The sequence below is a fragment of the Ruditapes philippinarum genome, unplaced genomic scaffold (genome assembly GCF_026571515.1).
Source record: "Ruditapes philippinarum isolate M1 unplaced genomic scaffold, ASM2657151v2 ctg3909_1_1_1_1, whole genome shotgun sequence".
Classification (NCBI taxonomy): Eukaryota; Metazoa; Mollusca; class Bivalvia; order Venerida; family Veneridae; genus Ruditapes; species Ruditapes philippinarum.
In genome coordinates this window covers 49,822-74,511 of record NW_026862464.1, presented here as the reverse complement: position 1 = coordinate 74,511, position 24,690 = coordinate 49,822, and the positions used below count along the sequence as shown (strand labels likewise).

Here is a 24,690-nt window from a genome sequence, read left to right as displayed (position 1 = left end):
TTTGGTTATTTGTAGCAGTCTGCTGCTGGATTTTGTCTGATACTAATGGCCGTCTACTGGGCTACAGAGGTATTTCCGATTGCTGTAACAGCCTTACTACCTGTTATGCTGTTCCCAATGACCGGTCTTATGACGGGAAAAGCTGTCTCTATGACTTATATAACGGTAAGTAGCAATGATGCATTCATTTTTTGTATCTTGTTAATTTTATGTCATTCATACAGTTCCAATACTTTAAGGAGCTCGACTGAGGTCAAAAAGCCTAAAAACATAAAATTTGAAATTTTAACATAAATCAAGTGAAACACTTAAAGAAACTCCATTTTACCCAATTTGAGTGAAAGGCTTGCAACACTTTTCATTTCTGTGTCATTTTGCACATTAAAAAGTGATTATTCTGGAATAACTGGGTGAGGGGGTGAACGGACATAATCCCCTTCGGACAAAATCCCCTCCGCAAAATGGAAGTCATCAAAAGTAAGGGGGATTTTGTCCTAGGTAGCAATTTTATTGAGGGGATTTTGTCCACTTCAAAATTTCACACATGAATGGGATTATGTCCACCCATGCAGGAAATTATGTCCAGTTAAAAAATACATGAAGGGGATTTTTTCAGAAAGGGATTTTGTCTGATATTAGGGTGATGGATGATGTATACAAGTTATTGGTTCAGACCTGAACATCATATGGTTCACAAATCTATGGAAAAATATTTCCCCAGTCCTGTGCTTTTGTCCAGATATAAGGACAGTTTGAGAGATATTTAGTGTGGTACATTGTATTAGGATTAACTGAGCTAAAAAAAGTAATTTGAATTTGTCTATTGACACCATAGATATCATAGTGAAATGCTTTTATTCTACAGGACTCCTCTATGTTGTTTGTTGGTGGTTTAATCATGGCGGCTGCTGTGGAACACTGGAACATCCATAAGAGGATTGCGCTCAAACTTCTCCTGATAATTGGCACAGAGCCAACCAGGTAAACATTGCATTTTAAAAAAATTTAATGAGCCTGAATTGTGCTGAATTTATGTACCAAATCAAAATACTAAAATAGATTGATTACTTACAGAGTCAGTTAGACTTCATGAATGGATTTGGTATAGATATACATGTACTATGAAATTGATATAGTATTATAATTAATTGGTATAAATATAGTATCAAATATTAATTGTTAAAGAATATGATATAAATTTGGTATAATATTGAATATTAATTTTTATTGAATATTAATATTGTTTTATAAAAGTATTATTAATTGGTTTATGAAATGTTAATTGGTAAAAAATGTGGTTTGAAATTGGCATAATATTGGTATGAATTTTTAAGATTAATGATTGGAATGATGCTGCCATCTTGGTTTCTGTCAATGTGGACGAGTAACATAGCAACGACAGCCATGATGTGCCCTATAGCTGATGCCCTGCTTAAAGAACTTCAAAAAGGGGAATCGGGAACCAGTGAGGATGGTAAAATACTGATACAGAGCATGTGCATTTATGGAATATTTATAGTTTTATGTAAATTTTATGTATGTTATTATTTATATGGTAATATAGAGAATGTTGTAAAAAATCTGTAGCATGACTTGAAACTGTCTTAAACTTACTCAGTAATTCTGTTATAAGTTTTACTTACAGAAATTTTGTGATTCTGCTCATTTGCACTGTCTGTATCTGAAATAATCCAAAAGACTGAGTAAACCTAGAATCTCACCATTAGACCTTAATTTGTGTGATTTACAGTAAAAACAATGTGAGATACGCATGTATAGATAAGTTAATTACTTAATATTTGATTGACCTAAAGAATCTTAGAATAGTTTCTAGTAATTGGCATATTAAAAGTTACCTTTTATTGTAATTAAGTATAGTTTGTATTATTATTCTCTAAAGAAAGAAACATGTTTACTTTTATGACCAGTTTAATTCATGGCCTGTCATTTTAAAGGGACTCAACTATGGTAAAAGCCTAAACAATATAAAATTTGAAATTTTACATAAATCAATAGAAGCACTAAAAATGGGAAAATCTGCATAGGGTAATATAGAAATATATACTAAGAAATTAAATTGAATAAAATTGATAGTTTGTGCAATTCTGAGCCCACTTTGACCGAAAAGCTTTGAAATGCTTTTCATTTTTGGGTCATTTTGTACAATAAAAATGATTATTTTAGAAAAATAGAATGCAGGAATGATTTGAAAATTTGCACACATTGTTATTGGTTCAGATCTTCATCAAATGGTACATTAATTTCGGAAAAATATTTACATCTTGTCATGTCATAAAAACACAGTTGAGTCCCTTTAATGCATGTCCACATGTACATAATTATATGAGTTCATATTCATAAGCATGCTTGATTTAGAATTTAAAGTTGTTGCAGCCAAATGGTATAAAAATATAACTTGTTAACATATTTTACGTTATTTGGAAAAAACAAATATGTATGCACTTTTGACTGAATTTTTCCGATTGACATGTCCTGGTTTTAATTTGGATAAGTTCCAGATTTCAATATCCAAGTATGTACTTAAGCTGAGCAGAGGTTTGCAGTATAATATATCCTAGTCCGATATTTCACAGATGCAAAGATGTAGTCCATCAAACAAGATATAATGTCAACAATAGCTTCATAAGATGGACACATTAGCTTCGTCCACTGTAATAATACCAATCAATCATGTATGAAAATGAGATAATTTATCATTGTACAGTTGTTTATATTTCATAACATTTTCAAGTTTTCTTCAGTCATGCTTGCATATTGTTCAGGTGTTGTTGTCTTGACATTTGTATATGATTCATGTGTGCACTATATAGACTTTATGAAAGATTGTCCTTTATTTTACATATAGGCACTATGAGAGATAGTGCTTTATGGTACATATAGGCACTATGAGGGATGTTGCTTTGTTTCACATATAGGCACTATGAGCATTAGTGCTTTATTTTACATATAGGCACAATGAGAGATAGTGCTTTATTTTACATGTAGGCATTATGAGCGATAGTGCTTTATTTGACATATAGGCACTTTGAGAAATAGTGCTTTATTTGACACATAGACACTATGAGAGATAGTGCTTTATTTTACATAAAGGCACTATGAGGAATAGTGCTTTATTTTACATAAAGGCACTATGAGAGATAGTGCTTTATTTTACATGTAGGCACTATGGGGGATAGTGCTTCATTTCACATGTAGGCACTATGAGAGATAGTGTTTTATTTCTCATGTAGGCAGTATGAGGGATAGTGCTTTATTTTACATGTAGGCACTATGGGGGATAGTGCTTCATTTCACATGTAGGCACTATGAGAGATAGTGTTTTATTTCACATGTAGGCACTATAAGGGATAGTGCTTCATTTTACACATAGGTACTATGAGAGATAGTGCTTAATTTTACATATAGGCACAATGAGAGATAGTGCTATATGGTACATATAGGCTCTTTGAAAGTAGTGGTATGTGATACATAAAGGCTCTTTGAGAGATAGTGCTTTATTTTACATATAGGCACTATGAGGGATAATGCTATATAATACATACAGGCTCTTTGAGAGATAAGGCTTTATGGTATATATAGGCTCTATGAGAGTTAGTGATATTTATGGTACATCTCTTTGAGAGATAGTTTTATATTGTAGATATATAAATTTTGATGGCCAAAAATGTGTTATGGTTGGGAAAAAAACCTTGGTTTATTGAACAACTAGAATTTACTTGGCTTTGCATGAGCGGCTTACATAGGTAAAGAGGATTTTGGTTAGATAAGCTTTTGTTTTATCAGAATATGTCACCAATCATGCAGAATATGCATAATACAAAATTATAGGGCACTTGGTTTCAACTCAGTTGCCATTATTAGCTCCAGTTTTCATGACCCTCTTGTCGGCCTACACAGGTTAACCTTTTTTGGTAAAACTGGTCCCATTTTCTCAGAAACTATGAAAGGTATTCACTTAAAACTTGGTATACATGTTTATTGTCATAATAGGACCTCACTTCAAAAGGGCAGATAATCCTAAATTAAATTTTCAAAGTTAAGTCCCTTTTTCTATGTTGCTTTTATCTTACTTATAATCCAGCACAGAGAAAAGTTGAGTGAGCTGACTTGGAAGGACACTTTGTTGTATTGATTTGCCTTATTACCAATTATTCCCATATCATCACGTCAATATAAATGTAGTTGAGTTGAAACCAAGAGCCTTTGATTATACATGCTGCTTTTCTTACTTGTTCATATTTTAGTTGTAGAAGAGTTTAAGTTAGTGTTAACTTTATTGTGTTATATTACAGTAAATGTTGTGAAATGCACTACTAACTACGGCACAATTTGCTTCACTAACAAAGGTGTTTTTTTTCTTCTTTTTTTTCCTTTTTGTTTCTTGTTCTATGGACAATTTGTTGTACAGCTCTGTGAAATGAGATTTAGTTAAATCAAGCCTTTGATTTATTGATTGCTAACTTTGAAATAATGATGTAATATGATAATAATAACAACAATAATAATATGACTGAGACTAACAATAACTAGCAATATGTTTTAGTTATTACAACAGAAATTGACCTTGCTGAACTTTGGTAATAGATTTTCCTTGTGTAATGGATGTACCCTGCTTTTAAAATTGGAACATTTCACTCAAAATTAGAGACTTCAGTTTCAAAGTACAGCTAGATAATAATTAATTAATAGTTCATTTCAATCCTTTATGGAATTTTTGCAAAAAAAATGACACATTTTCTAACAAATATACTTTAAAGAGTTAATAACCTTTGATAACTTTTACCTGTCTTACAGTTACTCCCCTTTGATAAATTATGTACATGTGAACTTTTTAGTTGGGACGTAGTCCCAACTAGTGCACTTACAAACCCGAAATTTCCAACCATACAGGGTAACGCCCACTGCTGTGACGTTTCATCGCCACTCTATATGCTATATTGTATTCTAACATATCAACGTAAGCTGAATTCATAGTGATCACCCGACCATGACCGACGCATAACCGCCGCGAGTGAAAAATAGTGCTCTGAATTTCTGAAAACTTCGATTTATTGCGAACAGAAGAGGAGACAAGAAATTTATTTTTTGAAAATAATGTGCAATTGAGCTTGAATTACGGTATTAGAAACGTAGCGGATACAATTTGAAAGGTCACATAATTCTATGAATGGGATAGTAAATTAATTGGGTCATAGTGCTTGACGGCTTGCAATATTTAACTTACTCATCCGCCTTATCATCACATTTTTTTGTATTATATTCCAGAAATTTTTGAAAAAGACATTATTTATCGGATAAATTTTGTAGTTTATAATTGCAAAGTGGATATTGAAATAGAATTAGCCAGAGATGTAGATAATCTATTCGTCTCTGAATTAGCCGATAATTAGGAATAAATGAATCCGACAACTTCCGGTATATTTTTTGACCTACTTCACGAGCATAATTATCAGCCTGTTAAGCTCATAAGGTAAGTTATAAAGCAAAATATGTTATGAATTTGATGAATAATAATATTAAGTTTATTTATTGATGCCAATTTGTTTCCGAGGACTAAAACTTTCGTAAATAATTTCGAAGTAATTTGGAGATCTCGAGTCTTTCGTACCCAAGACATTTCGATCATACTTAGACTGCAAATCGACAGATTTTACAAATTGATATTACACAGATGTCTGCCTTTACAGGAAAAGCGGAATATATGCCTACAATTTTTTGGTCTTGTCACGGCCGTTACGTCTCTACCAAATGGGGCACATTCTTGAATATTTCAGAATAATTTTATTTTGACCATTATAAATTATTATATCGTGGACTAACCAGTTCTCAAACCTCTAAGCATTTAAGAGGTCTTTTAATGTAAATAAAAATATATTTTTATAAAAATTCTTTACATATGTACACTTTAATCTTTATGTAATGTTTCTGTAAAATTTGGCTGAAATTCAACTATTAAAAAAGCTCTATTTCCATCTTGGAAAAGCACAACCCTCTGTTTTAAAACTTACATGGCCTCTTAAAATAAAGAACCTAATCTCAAACCCCTTCAAGTATCTCTAAAATTCTACTGTTTAGTTTAGCCAACGAAGTGATTGTTATATGACTATCACATGACAATAAGTACCCTACACGATGCAGTTACCTGCTTTAAGATATTTTTGTCTATTATATTCATTTTCACAAATAGTTAATGGTGTATCTATGGGACTTACAAAGGTAATAGCAATTTGTATGAAATTACGCTATGTAATAAAATATGTTATGTAAATATTTGTTCCTATGCACTGTTTTCATTTGACATCAGCAGACATGTCTGTCAGAAACTAAGCTTTTATGCACACAAGTTCAGGACATCATAGTCAATTGTAGTAAAAAAATAACAGCACATGAATGAAAGGTTTGAGAATAGGTTGGGTGTGAGATTAGGTACTTATACGATATCTACATCTATTTAAAGTCTAGCCATTTCATTTTGGGTCATCTTTTTACAATTTGAATAATTATTCTGGAAAAACAAAGTGCGCAAATGATCTAAAGGTTTGTACAAAGATTAGTGTTCTAAACATTCATCAAATGGTACATTTATCTGGAAAAAATATTTCAGTTCCATCATGACAAAATACCTCAATGGAACCCCTTTAAATTGAATTACACTTTTTTTAAATGTATGGGTAAATTCCATTTTCAGTGGTTGAAATTTTTCCTCTTTTTCTCATTAATCAAGCTATAGTTTCCCATTTATAAAGCCACAGGTTGTTTTGAAAGTTGAAAAAAAAATCACTGCCACCTTGATAATTGTTAACCTGAAAAATCTTCAGGCACTTAAAGGGATTTGAACCCCAGACCTCTTGATTACAAGGCAGACACACAACCATGTCGCGAAAATGTCAACACAACAGCAAGACTGTTGGAAATGATCTATACCTGTTCTCAATACATGGTTGAAGTAATTTATCAGTGTTTAAATTAGACATTTTATATGATTTAACAATTTTTGACACTACTGATATTCACATTTTTTCACAAATCTACATGTAAAAAATAAAGATCATAATAAAATGATAGAACATTTTCTATTTTAGTGGTAATACTGTGGAGTAATATGAAGAAATATTATTAATATTTTATTATCATAAATTTTTCAAATTTTAATTATGTCATTACATGCTGTACACAATCATATTATTGTGTAAACATATATATACATTGTATAGACACATATATACATTGTATATACACACACTAAGAGAGTAGTATTAGATGAATTTGAAAATGAAATCTCTAAATTGATATTTTCAGGGAAATAAAAGATCATTTACTTTAATATTCACTTGGAAAGGCTGGTACATGTAGCTAGAAAAAAGTACAGTATAAGATTAAACAAAGACTAGAAGATTATTACAAACAACAGGTACTTATATAATATTTAATGTATATTTCACAAACCAAACTGTTTTCCAAAAAAAATTAATGAAAACAATATTTGACCTAGAGTCATAAGATTGACAGAACAGTGGCGTGTGGGGGCATCCGTGTCCTATGGACACATTTCTAGTTTCACTTATATACTATGTAGAAATTTTGTGAACGCAACTCCTCTTAAACCGGATGGCAGATTTTGCTTAAACTTACAGGGATGAACAACCTTCAGGTGTAGATGGTAGTAAAGGAAAGAATTTTTGCTGCGACCAAATTTTACAGAATTATGGCCCTTTGTTGATTTTTTCACGATAATTGCTATGTAGAAATTTTGTGAATGCAACTCCTCTTAAACCGAATGGCAGATTTTGCTTAAACTTCCAGGGATGAACAACCTTAATGTGTAGATGGTAGTAAAGAAAGAAATTTTTGCTGCAACCAAATTTAACAGAATTATGGCCCTTTTTTGATTTTTTCATTATATACTCTGTAGAAATTTTGTGAACGCAACTCCTCTTAAACCAGATGGCAGATTTTGCTTAAACTTCCAGGGATGAACAACCTTAATGTGTAGATGGTAGTAAAGGAAGGAATTTTTGCTGCGACCAAATTTTAGAGAATTATGGCCCTTTTTAGCTCGACTATTCGATAAGGATAAGTAGAGCTATTGCAGTCACCCGAGCGTCGGCGTCGGCGTAACCACTTATGTTAAAGTTTTTGTAATAGTTCAAATATTTTCAAAGTCCATTGACATATGGCTTTGAAACTTTGCACACTTGTTCACCATCATGACCCCAACCTGTAGACAGGAGGACGTAACTCTATCAAGCATTTTGACAGAATTATGCCCCTTTTTCGACTTAGAATTTACGTTAAAGTTTTTGTAATAGTTCAAATATTTTCAAAGTCCATTGACATATGGCTTTGAAACTTTGCACACTTGTTCACCATCATGACCCCAACCTGTAAACAGGAGGAGGTAACTCTATCAAGCATTTTTTTGTACTAACAAGCACTAAGAATAGTCGAGCGTTGCTGTCCTACCGACAGCTCTTTGATTTTTAGTTTTCAACTTGTGGCACATGTAGTCCAAAAAATATTTGACCTAGAGTCATAAGATTGACAGAACAGTGGCTTGTGGGGGCATCCCCGTGTCCTATGGACACATTTCTAGTTTTCTTCTTAGTGTGCCTTTATTGCTAAGATCTATTTAATTGACAGACTGTTTTTAAAGTTTGAAGGGATAATCTTTGAAACATTCAGATTGGTTATTAAACTTACCATTATTTACTTTATTTGTAGCCAATAAGTAATTATACCTTTAAATTGTATGCCGTCGAAACAAATTAATTGTATACTGTCTGAATTGTATACACACCAGTCTCTCACAACGCATTACTCACCCCAAATGAGGGTAAAAATAACTCTGACATAAAGAAGTCTGCGTAGGGATGACAATTTTATTAATAAAACACAATATATTGTTCATTGCTCATTGTTTTTCAGAGGTTAATATTGCAAGTGCAAATTTGATAGTTCCACTGTGTTACTATGTATTAAAATATTCAAAACTACTTTCACTTTCGGTTTTAATTTAAACTAACAATTGACGAAATACGAGTGTTGAACGAATACCAATAAAGGATTGTCAGAAGGAGTGTTTTGCGCATGTTTTGAGTAAAAATGATGTAAAGGCTATTACACCAACAGAGTATGGAAAAAGTTTAAATTTTCAAGTGGCCTGATTTCCGTTTTGTTCTATCACTTCGGTGTTAAAGCCGCCATGTAAAAGTAGTGCGTTCCATCATGCTTAGAGTGGTTTCACACAGGTCAGTAAGACCGGTGTACACAATGTACTGTCTGCACATATGTGTCAGAAAAAATATCACAAAAAAGGAATTTAGTATTACTATGAGTATTTATTAAAGAAATTGTATTTCAAATATATTTAAATAGTATTATTGAAAGTCATTTTGTATGACAGACACACAAATCTAGTGCTCTGCATTATAAATGTAAGAAGAGACAAATAAGATAAGCATTTTTTTGCAAATTATTGCACTTCATATAATTTTTATTGCTTTTTTTTAAGGTGGACATGTGTCACTGTCAAGCGAATGAAGATAAGCATCACACTCGGTGGGAATCTCCAGTTTCCAGATGTAGTGATCATAACTGTATAGGCACCATTAACACTTTGGACTAGTTGGAGTATTTTAGAGGGCTAGTCTGAATTGAATCCCCTGTCAATAGTAAAGGCCAGTCATGAACATTGTGTTAAAGGAAAATGTTAAAACTCGGATTTCCCGCTTAACCAATCATTACTTTACCTTATATTCAGTGCGGTAATGTAGGAAATGGTTACTTTCTGGAACGGAGCTGTCAATTATTTTTAATTTTTTAGCTTGTTAGTGTTATCGTCGGACAGTTGTGAAGTAAAGACATCGCAGTTTGACTGTATACAAGTTGCCTTAAAGAAAGTATGTCGAAATCTTAACAGTTATTCGTTGATTTTGTAGAAATTGACCAGAATTCACCTTTGTTTACACGCATCGCTTGGACGTCGAAAACGACATGCAATGACATTTCAGTGAAATTTGGAAACTTGCTCGTATTTTGGAGCATTTTGTAGGATTTCGATGAAGAAAGTGTTTATGATAGGATACATTATTCCTAGAGACAACCACAAAAATAAAATAGTGATCTGGTGTATTTTTACCGAACAGTTCTTGTTTGTTTTGCATGATATTTTTCTCTCGTTAGGGACCTTTATTCTTTATATATAGTATTATGAGCGTATATGGGTAAATGTGGTATATAGTGCCTGTGGTTTTATCATGTATCTTAGCTTGCCTGGTGTAATGATAAGTAATAAACCTGAGAATTGAAACTATGAGAATAAATTGTTGTTATAAGTCCCCTTATATTTTCATTAAGAGGGGACTAAAGGCTGACCCATTTCTGTATGTCAATGAAAGCTGAATTTTGCTATAACTTAAATGGTACAAAAGTAAGGTTCATCATACTGGTATCTGATATAGAACTATACAGAGATTTAGCATGTTATTATAATTTATGCTCCTGAAAGGGAGAGAATATAGTTGCGGTCTTAACCATCTGTCGGTATGGACTCAAGTAATATTATGGATAAATATCTGTGTTCATTCCATACAGACTTGTACTTTTGGGGAAAAAGGTTGCTCATGTGAGGAAAATATGTTTTTAATGGTGTTTTTGAGATTTTAGTTGATAAAGGAAAAAAAACATAGTCTGAACTTAGGAAGACATTTGTCCTTCACACTCTTGTCCGAAATATGAATATAACTAGATATGTATTGAAGGGATTTTATGTAAACTTCACAAAGTGATAGAGACTTTTAAGAGGAAGTGCAATGTTCAAGAAACATAACTCTACCTTGCTTCATGTTTTAATTATATCCCTTAAGTTAAAAATGCTTATTCCAAACTATCACTGAATCTACATCAACTTGAACGACTCGAATTTTCCAATGTGTCAAAGAACCATAACTCCATTCCTTAGTTTTTAGCTCACCTGTCACAAAGTGACAGGTCGAGCTTTTGTGATCCCTTTTCGTCCGGCCGTAAACTTTTACTTTAAATGACATCTCCTCATAAACCACTAAGCTAATTTCATCCAAACTTCACAAGAATGTTCCTTTGGCTGTCACCTTTAAAAATTGTGCAAAGAATTTAATTCCATGCTGAACTCCGGTTGCCATGGGAACCGAAAGAAAAAAACTTTAAATATCATCTTTAAAAAAAACCTAAGAGCTAGAGCTTAGATATTTGGCTTGAAACATCCTTTAGTGAGTGTCTACCAAGTTTGTTTAAATAAAAGCCCTGGGGTCAAAATTGGCCCCACCCCAGGGGTCATTGATTTTACCTATGTGCATATAGTAAAAACTTTATAAAATCTTCTTTTAAAGAACCCAAAGAGCTAGAGCTAAGATATTAAGCATGAAACATCATCTAATGAGTGTTTACCAAGTTTGTTCAAATAAAAGGCCCGGGGTCAAAATTGGTCCTGCCCCAGGGGGTCATTAATTTTCTTTAAATGCATATAGTAAAAACTTAAAAAAATCTTCTTTTAAGGAACTAAAAGAGCTAGAGCTAAGATATTTTAGCATGAAATATCTTCTAGTGAGTGTTTACAAAGATTGTTAAAATAAAAGCCCTGGGGTCAAAATTGGTCCTGCCCTAGGGGGTCATTAATTTTCTTTAAATGCAAATAGTAAAAACTTAAAAAATCTTCTTTTAAAGAACCCAAAGAGCTAGAGCTAAGATATTTAGCATGAACATCTTCTAATGAGTGTCTACCAAGTTTGTTCAAATAAAAGCCCCGGGGTCAAAATTGGCCCTGCCCAAGGGGATCATTGATTTTCCCTATATGCATATAGTAAGAACTTCAAAAATCTTTTTTAAAGAACCCAAATAGCTAGAGTTTATATTATAAGTTGAAACATCTTCTAGTGAGTGTCTACAAAGTTTGTTCAAATAAAAGCCCTGGGGTCAAAACTGGCCCTGCTCCAGGGTTGTCATTGTTTTTAACAGTATGTGTTAGTAAAAACTTAAAAAATCTTCTTTAAAAAAACCCAATAAGCTAGAGCTTTGATGTTTAGCATGAATCATCTTCTTATGGATGTCTTCCAAGTTTGTTCAAATAAAAGCCCTTGGGTTAAAACTGGCCCTGCAGGGTGGGGGGGGGTATATACAGGTGAGCAACCTCAGAGCCATCATGGCCCTCTTATTTAATTATCTACCTTTATTATACATGTACTTAATTATGCTTGTCCAGAGAAATACTGGAAAAAGAGTTGATGAAATTTGATTAAACTTTTACACAGCGAAAATAATCAAGTGAAAGAAAGTGTTTTTTCAAATAACCCTAATTTTTGTGTCGCCTTGAAAAGGTGACATATAGGGGTTACTTTTGTCGGTGTCGTTGTCGGTGTCCCGGAGCATAACTCAGTCACTATAAGTCTGATTGACTTCAAACTTGGTATGCATGCTTCTTTTAATAACCCGAAGTGCAGTGCACAAGGACCGGTACTCTGCAGTTCTTATTTTTTGAGTTATTGCCCTTTGTTAATTTTCATACTTTAATTTTGTCCGGGCCATTTCTCTTCAACTAAAAAAGCTATGGACTTGATACTTCATAGGATGATAGATCTCATTAAGAAGAAGTGCAGTGCACAAGAACCAGTACTCTGTACTTCCTAATTTTTGAGTTATTGCCCTTTGTTAATTTTCATACTTTATTTTTGTCCAGGCCATTTCTTCTAATGAATAAAAGCCATGGACTTGAAACTTCATAGGATGATAGGTCTCATTAAGAAGAAGTGCAGTGCACAAGAACCAGTACTTCTTACTGCATTTCTTATTTTTTGAGTTATTGCCCTTTGTTTATTTTCATACTTTAATTTTGTCCGGGCCATTTCTCCTTAAGTATAAAAGCTATGGACTTGAAACCTCATAGGATGATAGATCTCATTAAGAAGAAGTGCAGTGCACAAGAACTGGTACTCTGCATTTCTTATTTTTTGAGTTATTGCCCTTTGTTGATTTTCTTTCTTTATTTTTGTCCTGGTCATTTCTCCTCAAGTATGAAAGCTATGGACTTGAACCATCATAGAATGATAGATCTTATTGATAAGAAGTGCAGTGTTCAGAAACTGTTGCTCTGCACTTATTATTTTTTTAGTTATTGCCCTTTGTTATTTTTCATATTTCATTTTTGTCCTGGCCATTTCTCCTAAACTAGATTGTTCACAAGGCGACACATCCGACTTGCGGAGTTCTAGTTTCTAGCTTAATTTTACAATTATCATCTCTTAAAATACATGTTCAACAACTTTTAAAATAATGGTTGTCTGGAGTAAATCTTTTCAATGATATCACACTCAAACTAAATACAGTTGTAGAGACTAGTGAGCAGAAGTCTTGTGTCAAATAACCAAAATTCTACATTACTTAGTTTTTGAATTATCTCCGTATATATTTCATGATACTGTTCAGAGAGAGGATTAAAATATTGAAGGAATTTGATTGAAACTTTATAAACGTTATACAGTGAAAGAGATTAGCATGAGAATTGCAGTAAACAAAGGCCATTATAAGTTCTAATGACATGGTCACATTCATATAATGTGATGCAAAAAATATTGACCATTTGAGTGTTTACTTGATACTGATACAGAAAATTTGATATATATCACAATTGATTATTTTTTCATAGCTTTGTCTCGCTTTATAATGTCATGTGTTAAAATAGTCAAGCTTGCAGTTTCCTCTGGTAGCTCTAATTTCACTTGTTGCTCTTGTCAAAAAAGGCCAATAACGGTTTATGATGGACCTACACATACATGTAACCTAAATATTATATTTAACATGTGTGTCATAGAATAATTGTATCATCTACTGTTCATTTACTGAATTGTGCACTTTATATTTATCAACCGGCAACACCCTTCACTCATTGAATTATCTGCCCCGAAATAGAAAAAATAGTTATTTGATCCTTCATACGTCCCAACTGCAGTGCCTTCAGCACTTTGATTATATATTTCATAGGTTGTGAAGAAGAAGAGCTAACAAATGTCAACCTGAAGCAGTTAGACCCTTGTGAGACAGATTTGGATACAGAAATTGCTGTGGATAGGTATTTAAGTTATTACATGTAATAGTTAAAAAAGTATCTTTTCATGTACCTGTTCCATGATTTTAGATATTTGTCATTATTTGCCTGCTAGGGGCAACTGATTCTACCAGTGTAACCAGTACAGACCAAAATCAGCATCATCTGCAATCACCGCATTATTCCTTTACATCGCAATTACACAGTTTAGGTCACATGGCGACTGTCCAGCTTTACTGGTGAAGGAAGACCTTTGTGCCCTTCTGTGGGTTATTTCAGACACAAACAAGCACCTGAGTAGAGTCACCTTGCCACTATAAGTCAGTGTGCAGTCTGACCGCGCTTGGTATTGTCGATATCTCAAGTTTTGTATTCTGATAGATAAACCCCTTAAACTCAGGGCTGTCCTAAATTCAAACCTTGGCAAATTCATTACATAAATTTAGGGTTTTCAAGGTATAAAATTTCTTTTTCAGCATGAGACAAGAAGAAGGTCATATGACTTCATTGCAAACAAAAAGTGCACCATCAAAAGAGCATATACAACTTGCCAAGGCCATGACCATTAGTATAGCATATGCTGCCAATATTGGTGGAACTACAACAATCACTGGATGTGCTTCTAACATTATACTGAAAGGTTTGGCTGATGAGTGAGTGTTTAAAAAATACTTTCATACCTTAGCAAGGCTATTTCAATTAATAAAATAGATAAATACAGAATCCCTAAAGAAAGCCCAACATGGCAAAATTGAAAATGTTGCAGGCTTGGTTTGATTGAGCCTGTTCATGGACGGTACTGGTAGGTTTTAAGATTCCTGATGAACCTGAATGTATTAGCCAATATTTGAAGTTATTTGGTTTGGTTTGTTTGTTTTTTGGGGGGTTTGGGGATTGGTGTTTTTTGGCGTTTTTTTGTTCGTTAAGGAGGGGGGGGTATCATATTTTTAATTAATGTATTTTATTTGATATACATTTATAGATATTAGCTTATTTTATTACACCTTTCTGGAAATTGAATTTAATTCCTGTTTCATTCAAAATACACAATGTACTTTCTAATTAAAAATAGGCTTTATTTTATCGAAATAAGTTATAATTAAAATTGGAAATATGTAAAAACCATACGAAAGTTGGGCATATATGTGTATCGACTTTTTTTACAGAGCACATAAAATAAGAAAAATTCCATAATAAATTGAATGCACTGTATTTTTGTACAAATTCTGTAATTTATAATTTTATTTTACTTACAGAATTTTCCATGAGCGAGGTTTGACATCACCTATATCATTTGGTACCTGGTTGGTTCTTGGCTTTCCAGTATCTCTACTTATCTTTTTTGCACTATTTTTATGGCTTACATTATACTTCAGAGGTTGTAGGTATGTGAATTTGTATGGATAAAGTATAATAACCAAATTGATAATATACATTGTATTTGTAATCTGATCACGTTTTCATGACTATAATATTGTCACCTTAGTGCAGTAATGTGTTAACTCCTTATGTAATTAAATAGGAGTTAACCTGTTACTGCACTAAGGTGATGATATTATAAGATACTAATTTGGATGAGCAGTAATATATTCATAATTGTCACAGTTTAAATCATTTTGCACTATTCAATAGCAACCCAGTCCCTCCACCCGGGGGCACTCACTGTAGAGGTGGGGGAATGAGCAAAGTTTTACTCTTCTATTTGTTTCTGAAGTTCCAAGTCAATGAAGTCAATGAAGTGGTTTTGTTTTTAAAATAGCTGGGTATGTATTTAGTTGTGACTATTAATGCAGTGGCGTTCTTTTGGTGTCAACTTGCATTGGGGGTCTGGCTGCCCCACAGGATGAGACTGTTTTAACAAAGGGTTTGATAATTCAAGTTTTGATTGATGCCTGTTCCGTGTAATTCAGTTTTATTTAAGTTTTGATTATTTATCCTGCACAATAAAGTCAGCAAAGGGTCAGGGTCTGCCAAATTGGGATTTTTTTTAGTCATAAAATCAGATGTGATATAAGGAAATAAAATGGCCGTATTACATTGTATTAGGAATTTAAATGCTCATGGGAATTTTTTATGGAAAAAAAAAAAACAGTTAATTTTTTGCCATTGTGAACTTGTCTATATAACATACCTGTCTAAAGACGGGAATTGACTCCACCTATGTTCCATCATAAGAAATATATACTTATATATAATCATTACAGTTGCTTTAAGAAGAAGAAAGGTAATTCTGAGGGAATCAGAGATTTTGTCAAAAAAGAATACAAGGCTCTCGGCCCTGTCACGTAAGTCAAAAATATTTCAATGATTTTACCAATAACTTCAAATTGTATTATAAATCTTATGTTTCTTTTTTGAAAGGCCTTTAAAAAGGTAATGATGTACATGTAACCATCATCAGAATTTAATTAAAAGGACTCTACTAACATGAATAAATCTTGCATATATTTTGCAAATATTTGATAGCTTAAAACTTCAGTATACATGTAGTTATATGTGATCTCTTGCAAATATTTGATAGCTTAAAACTTCAGTATACATGTAGTTATATGTGATCTCTTGCAAATATTTGATAGCTTAAAACTACAGAGTACATGCAAATATTTGATAGCTGAAGACTTCAGTATACATGTAGTTATATGTGATCTCTTGCAAATATTTGATAGCTTAAAACTTCAGTATACATGTAGTTATATGTGATCTCTTGCAAATATTTGAAAGCATAAAACTACAGAGTACATGCAAATATTTGATAGCTTAAGACTTCAGTATACATGTAGTTATATGTGATCTCTTGCAAATATTTGATAGCTTAAAACTACAGAGTACATGCAAATATTTGATAGCTTAAAACTTCAGTATACATGTAGTTATATGTGATCTCTTGCAAATATTTGATAGCTTAAAACTTCAGTATACATGTAGTTATATGTGATCTCTTGCAAATATTTGATAGCTTAAAACTTCAGTATACATGTAGTTATATGTGATCTCTTGCAAATATTTGATAGCTTAAGACTTCAGTATACATGTAGTTATATGTGATCTCTTGCAAATATTTGATAGCTTAAAACTTCAGTATACATGTAGTTATATGTGATCTCTTGCAAATATTTGATAGCATAAAACTGCATTATAGTTATATCTTATTATCATTATTATTATTTTATTTTTTGGTATTCTAGGTTTCCAGAGGTGATGGTGATAGTGTTGTTTGTTATATTAGTCACCTTGTGGGTGTCACGTGACCTAGGTGGTGCTGGCGGCTGGGGAAATCTCTTTAAAAAGAAGTATGTGTCATCTTCTTAAACAAGTCTGTTTAATACTTAACTTGCTGATTTTGTTACATGAATTTGCCCAGCTTTGAATTGATACACTTCATTCAAAGGTTAACGTGACATATGCTCTTTTTTTTCACTGTCCAGTTGAGTTATATTTGTATCATGTATTATATTATATGTTATATTTATATGTGGTCGGACTGCACATGTATAAAAGGTCAATTATTATCCCCAAATGTTAACTGTTGCTGTTAGAGTTATTGTGGCCCAGGGATACTACTTGTAGGCCCTGGCAGGTTTCTTTTAGTACAGCAGATACTTCTTGTAGGCCATGGCAGGTTTCTTTTAGTACAACAGATACTACTTAACCATGTAAAAAGTACTCATTGCTACCTGGAAAATCTGAACAGCTGCACCAAAGATTGATGTCGTAAAAGATTAAGTACATAAATTTTCATGCCAAAAAAAAATGACTGGCTTTATGTATCAAGTCTGAATACCATCTTACTCAATCCCTTGCCTTTCTCACCATTGATGCTTTGGTTTAAACTCTTAAGCCATACAAATAAGAATACAATACAGTCTCGGCTTGACTTTTGACATAATTATAATTTTTTTGTTGATCTTGTTGTTATTTTCATATTCAGCGCTTCATTCAACTTCTTTAAGTTTTACAACATTACAAAAATATCTGCATGACGCAGAATAGTTGATTAAAGCTAGAGTTTTTGAAGAATTTGTTTATATGTGTTCTAAAATACATTGTTGTGCATTTGATAAATCTAAAAAACAGTGGGACAGGGTATGCAGGACAATAATAAACCCAACAACTTAAGTGGCTAGACTAACCAACCATTTGCATCTGCCATGGAATTTTTATGAATACTCTCCCAGTATTATAGTGTTTGAGGTATATTGAGTGTGTTGGAGGTATATTGAGTGTGTTGGAGGTATATTGAATGACTAATATTTCTGTCTTGCAGATATGTGACAGATTCTGCAGCACCAACTCTTGTGTCAGCACTTTTGTTTCTAATTCCTGCAAATCTACCTGCTTTTTTCAAATCAAGTAAGTGATGTGTTTGTTTGGTTTGGTTAAGTGACTGGGGTATTATTATTAATATTACTCACTTTACTTAAACTTTACTTTACTTGGACTTTACTTTACTTAAGACCTTACTTTTCGGGGTTGGTGGTAATATCACAGTGACACTGTAAATTCTACATGAAATCAAACTTATTACTAAATTTACTAGTATGAATAATTAATTTAGTATGTGTTAGTGTTTATTCGTAAGCATTTACAAAATTAACTGGTCAAGAATGGCTTTAATTTGGTAAATGCTTACTAATGAACACTAACCAGTTTAGTATTTGAAATGATTTTTTAGTGGATTAACTAGTCCTAGTCTGATTAATGGTTTCCCGATTTACCAAATGAATATGATACAAATTATATGAAATACTGCAATCCTATTGGACAAAAAATTATTTTAAAGCACTAAAGGAATATATAGCTCAAATAATGAGAAAAGGCACAAAGGATTTTAATTTTGTCAAATTATTCTTTTTGCTTGCTTGTCAGGGATATTATGAATTCATTTGGACCAATCTGCATTTGTAAATTTTTCTTTGTTTCCATGTTCTTTGTTTTTATTTTTTTTTGTGTTACAGAAAATCGACCATTGTCAGTAAAACCACTTCTTACCTGGAGAGTAGTACATGATAAAGTCCCCTGGGGCTTGTTTCTTCTTTTCGGAGGTGGATTTGCTCTGGCTCAGGGCTGTAAGGTAATTAAGCCTAGTGGAACAGTTAGCAATTTTCTGTTCAGTTATTTAGACCAAAATGTTAACATAATGTTAATAGAACACTATTACTTCTATATACTTTTTTTTTTTAAATATTTGTTATTTGAAAGTTATTTGTAAATATATATTGATTATTGAATATATACATTGTTCATATAAATATGCAGGCAATTTTGGATGAACCATTATACATTATCTGGCAAGTGCTACTACCATCTCTAACAACATGAACTTTGGTCATAGGTCACATAAGTATATTACATAAGCATTTTGAAGATAATTTACTGTAGAAAATGTCTTAATTAGCAAAAACAGGGCTGTTCAAAACTACATCATAAGTAAGAAAGTAAGAAGAAAAACATAATTATGAAAAATTGCAGGTGCTTCAAAAATAATTTTCATCATCATAATGATTATTAGTTATAAAGATTTTTGACAGGTTTAACTTATATGGCCATAAATAAATGGTTGTTTGGAAATATAACCCAAAGCGTTAAGCATGGGTTATATTTCAAACAATTGTTTTTATACTGCCAGAAATATTTATAATGAATTAACAATACAGCAAGCAATAAATTCTTTTTTTAAGAGAAAAAAGTGAGATTTCTTCATAAATTAACAGCAGCTGTGTATATAAATCTATATAAACATCATGATTAACCAATGAAAAGCGATGTTACAAACATGCATTATTATAAAATTAGATATTAAGATTTTTGACAAGTAATATTGTCATGTATAGATGATTGGTGTTTGCTTATATTACCAATCTAGTAGATGAAGGTCATATAACAAGCAGTCATATATACATGGTCATATAACTCATCATATAACCTGTCAAACGTCTTCATAATCAAGTCACAATTCCTGCACAATTTTTATTTCATGAAAACTGAAAATAATTAATTTTAAACATTACTTTTAAATTTATATACCCGGTCTCTGACATATTTTCTTACCTATTACTGTAATTACAATCAAACCTGTGAATAAAGGCCATCTAAATGAGTGACCAAACATGGCCTTGATAGACAAGTGGTCTTTATTTGGAGTTTACTGTATTGTATTTTCAGTCTAATGAAGGTTTATCAAAAAGTGGTCTTTATTCACAGGATGGTCTGTATTTAGAGATGGATTTTTTCACAGGTATGACTGTAGTAGGAAGTTCTATACAGTGACATAAAAAAGTTTTGTATTTCAGGAATCTGGTTTATCAAAGAGTGGTCTTTATTTACATGATGGTCTTTACTTTGAGGCAGATCTTTAAACAGGTTTCACTGTAGTAAGCAGTTCTATACAATGACATAAAGAAGTTTCTGTATTTCAGGAATCTGGTTTATCAGAATCTATACGAGAGGCCCTGACTGTATTCCAGGATTTACCAGTGTGGGTAACCAGTCTGTTGGTAGCTTTGCTGACATCATTTATCACTGAGGTTGTCACGAACACGGCCACCTGCACTCTCGTCTTACCAATCATTGCTCAGCTGGTAATTTTATTCAACACATTTTAAAAAGTTAAAGTGGCACACTACTGACACACAAAGCAGTGTCTCCAGATTCATGCTAATTTTCAGGAAAATATTGAAAATGCATTTCAAAGTAAAACATTGTCAAATGAATTCAGAAAGTAATTTACACATTGCAAAAATTACACATGTTTGCCCTTCTGATATTTCTGTCCACATGGAGACCTGTTCATTTAAAAACAATAGTATACAAGTCAATAATTGAACACTGACACTTCAGTCTGATTTTGTGAGAACATGACTATACATTTATTTATAGAATTGATAAATCAGCAGTTACATACATAGGAAACATACATTTAAAAATGTATTTCAGATAAAATATGTTTAATGAAATCTGTTTCGTTTTTTCAAGGCTCTTGGCATAGGTGTAAACCCTTTATACTTGATGATACCTACGGCAGTGGCAACCTTGTATGCTTTCATGTTACCAGTAGCAACACCACCCAATGCCATGGTTTATGTTCTTGGATACTTTTCTATGTCAGAAATGGTACAATTTTTACTTTATTTTTATACAACTATATATTTATGATTTAAAAATTAAAAATTTTTCCAGTAAGGCGTTGCATCCATTATTTTCCATATCTCTGGCTAGAAAATTATGAATAAGAAATGGTAAAATTTAGTTAAAATTAGGAATGTGTTACAAGGACACAAATACTCCCTTACTCCACTGTTTTGTTAATTTACTGACTCAAGGTCAAATGAAAAGGACAAATAAATGTTATTAATGAGATTTTTGTTTTGTGAAATACATGTAACATTCTTGAATTGCAAAGAATAAAGATGTGAGAGTCTTTTATTATAATGTTTTCTAAAGGTGGAAAAGCAGTTATACTAAAATTTATATTCTTCCTGATGAAAGTTCGTTACAACTGAAACTGGCAGATTATTTAATTACTGAACCTGCACTGGTGTTGACGTGTTGTATTTCTTCATTTTTATCTTATTAGAATTTATATTGATGTATGTTTCAGATCCGTGCTGGTTGTATAATGAACATTTTATCTGTTCTGATACTAACTCTGGGTGTTAACACATGGGGAGCGGAATATTTCAGCCTGAGAACTTTACCTGTGGAATTCAGTGACCTTGAACTTACAACTGTCATGAGTTTTAACAACTCTGTTACCATGGCAACATGACATAAAATAACATGATTTGGAAATTAAAATATGTTGTTGGATATTTTGTCCATTTATTTAAGAAATGATGAATATTAACTATATGAGCTAGCATTGGATAAATGAAAAACTCACATTATTTCAGATTAATTATTTCATATCTCCTGAATTTTGCATGTATGGACATCTACATGTACTTAAGGTCTTCCTCCACCAGTAAAACAGGAAAGTCGCTATAAAGAATTCACATTTTCAATAGCACCTTACATGCAACAAAAAATGTTGTATACAGAGATACATCCTTGCCTGTATATTTCAAAAACATAAAAATTGTAAGGGGATACAGATAAAGATTAAAATTACAAAATATTGTTTTATTTGTTTTTAATCTGCCGGGATATCACATGGTTGCCTTTGCTCGTAGTAAGCGTTATGTTTATTATCATTCATACAAAGTTAATTATAGAATTGAAAGGAATTGTGGCAAATATAAACTTATTTTGATGTTCACCTGTTCATTCACTATATACCATTTGATGGGAATAATGGCACTTCAGTCATGTCGCAATATATCAGCTGAATGTGAAACAGCTCCTGTGCTTTTACTATGCTATGCTATTTACCACCGACAATCTGTGATTCTCAATTACACCTTGTTTTATGCTTTATGTTGAATTCTGTTTGAGCCAGTGATGGCCTTGGGACTAGCCTGAGATTCAGGCGTTGAAACATTTTTCTTATTCACAACATACATGCTATTTCGTTTTCGTTTGTGTTTTTGATAGTGTCAATTTGGAGAACAGAAGAACATAAATAAATTGACAGACTGGAACCCAGGCTACCTAAATGGGGCAGTAACTTGCATTTACCACTAACACATATTAACAGTTGCATTGAAATTGCGATATTTTTCAATTTTATACAAATGTATGCCTAGAATGGGCAACTTCCTTGGTTCCCAATTGAATTTATACATAGTACATGTACATTATTTTGTTCAGTAGTTCTATCTCAGTTTGAACATTTAGCTTGAATGTTAATGACAAACAAAGTAATAATAGTAATTTAAAGCATCTTTTTTTATTCACTATCATATCTTCATATTGACATACTATGACTGAGACCTTTCTAACAAATAAGTTTAGATATATTTAAAAAAAACATCTACACTACGGTACAACAAAATTTCTAACAATATTGCTATATATGGTACAAAAGAAATCATTAACTGTAAGGATAGAAAGGAATATTGCAGAAAAGAACATATTTTAATAGGACATATCTTTTTGATAATAAAAACTTCAGTATTTATAGTACTTTGATCTCATAATATAAAATAGCAAGTACCACCGCAGAGCCAAGGCCATGCTTGACTTTTTCTTATTTCCAAAGGCAAAAACATTGTAGTAAAGAGTTTTTTTAAAAAAAAAACATAAGTAACTTCATATAACTTGACCTTAATGGTCAAGGTCACTTTTTAAAAATGTCCAGCCCAAATTTGAATTATTCAACATAATGTTTGGCTCAAGTGTTGTTTTGTCTGAATCAAATTCGTCAACAAATATCAAAATTGTAACAATTTTAGCAGAAGTAATTATTTGACTTTGATGGTCAAGGTCATTTTAAGGTCAGTGTCATATTTGAGTTATTTTTCTATTATGTTGGTTTAGTCACAAGTGTTGTTTCATCCAAGTTCAAATGAAATCCCTAAATAAATTCAATTATTTGACCTTAAATGTCAAGGCAAAATAAAGGTCAAGGTTAAGTTACATCAAATCATCTTGAAGGTCTTGTCCTTCCAATCATTGTGTTCAATTATGAAGTCAATCCATAGCAAAAAAAATGTGATATTACAGTAATTTGACCTTTAAGGTCAAGTTCAGTTTTTTGTAAAGGATTGTTTCTAAAGGTTGTTGAGACAATCAATTTATTTATAACAAAGTTATAGCCACTTAAAGGGAAAAAAAACAGCAAATTCTATAACTTGACCTTAAAGGTCATTTCTACATGAAGGTCAAGGTTAGTTGCATTTTCCTAAGTATCAAAAAATCAAACAAAATTTTAAAAATTGACCTTGAATGTCAAGGTCATTTATGAGGGAAGGACAAGTTTAGTCTAGTCAACTTGAAAATCTTGTACAGATCATCAAGTATGGAGGAAATCTGACCCAAATTAAAGATTTTGAACGACAACAGCATAAGCAACGGCAAAGTCAATGACAACATGACTGTAGCAAAGCTCTTTTTTTTGCTTTGAAAAGGTTAAGCTAAAAATTTTATCAAAACTAACAAAATATAAATGCATATGGTACATAGCACTTAAGACATTGAGATTTAAAGAATGACATAAATTACCATTACAATTTCTTAAAATAAGAAAAATCTCTCTAAAACTCCATTAGTTAAGGTATAAGTTTGGTGATCAGAATGGTAAAGTCTGCCATATTTAGCAGAATACATTTAAAGTTTCATCTGATGTGTGAATATTCATTTGTTAAACTACAAACCTTCAAATTATTTGTTTCTGCTTTTCATGGTTAAACAATTTTATAACACTATCCTACTTTTCAACAAATAAACAGTAATTAATATACAAAGTAATCTACATGTATATAATATCTTGTAATATTGAATTAAAATATATTGCATCTCTAATAATCAACCCAACCATATCCAGTATTCCTCTTATTCACAAGTCAATTTTGGATTAACAAATCCCTTTCCTATAAGAGAGAAAATGAGAACGTCAATATTCAAACACTTATTTTATACCAAAAAAAAAATCCCTAGAGATAGCAATTCAGAGGCTCTATTAAATACGTACATATCAATTGAATTGTTAGAAAAAAATC

General features: G+C 32.0%; 1 protein-coding gene and 1 long non-coding RNA gene across 3 annotated transcripts; both read left to right on the top strand.

Annotated features, from left to right (window-relative positions):
* On the top strand, positions 1 to 22,145 carry LOC132719164 (solute carrier family 13 member 2-like). 2 transcript variants are annotated; one of them, XM_060702907.1, is made up of 14 exons: positions 1 to 165; positions 866 to 981; positions 1,335 to 1,474; positions 4,314 to 4,367; positions 14,032 to 14,119; positions 14,572 to 14,748; positions 15,352 to 15,480; positions 16,300 to 16,380; positions 17,281 to 17,385; positions 18,360 to 18,445; positions 19,051 to 19,166; positions 20,512 to 20,673; positions 21,068 to 21,205; positions 21,693 to 22,145. In XM_060702907.1, exons 1-14 carry the CDS (start codon positions 46 to 48, stop codon positions 21,858 to 21,860), a joined length of 1,680 nt encoding a protein of 559 aa, XP_060558890.1. In that variant the 5' UTR covers positions 1 to 45; the 3' UTR covers positions 21,861 to 22,145. The 2 variants fall into 2 exon arrangements, with proteins under 2 accessions (XP_060558890.1, XP_060558891.1); XM_060702908.1 differs by lacking the exon at positions 4,314 to 4,367 and having other exon boundaries at positions 21,693 to 22,144.
* LOC132719165 (uncharacterized) lies at positions 5,415 to 10,333 on the top strand. The gene is made up of 3 exons (XR_009624180.1): positions 5,415 to 5,491; positions 7,321 to 7,432; positions 9,533 to 10,333. It is a non-coding gene; the product is annotated as an uncharacterized LOC132719165 (long non-coding RNA).
* Positions 22,146 to 24,690: the final 2,545 nt, after the last annotated feature.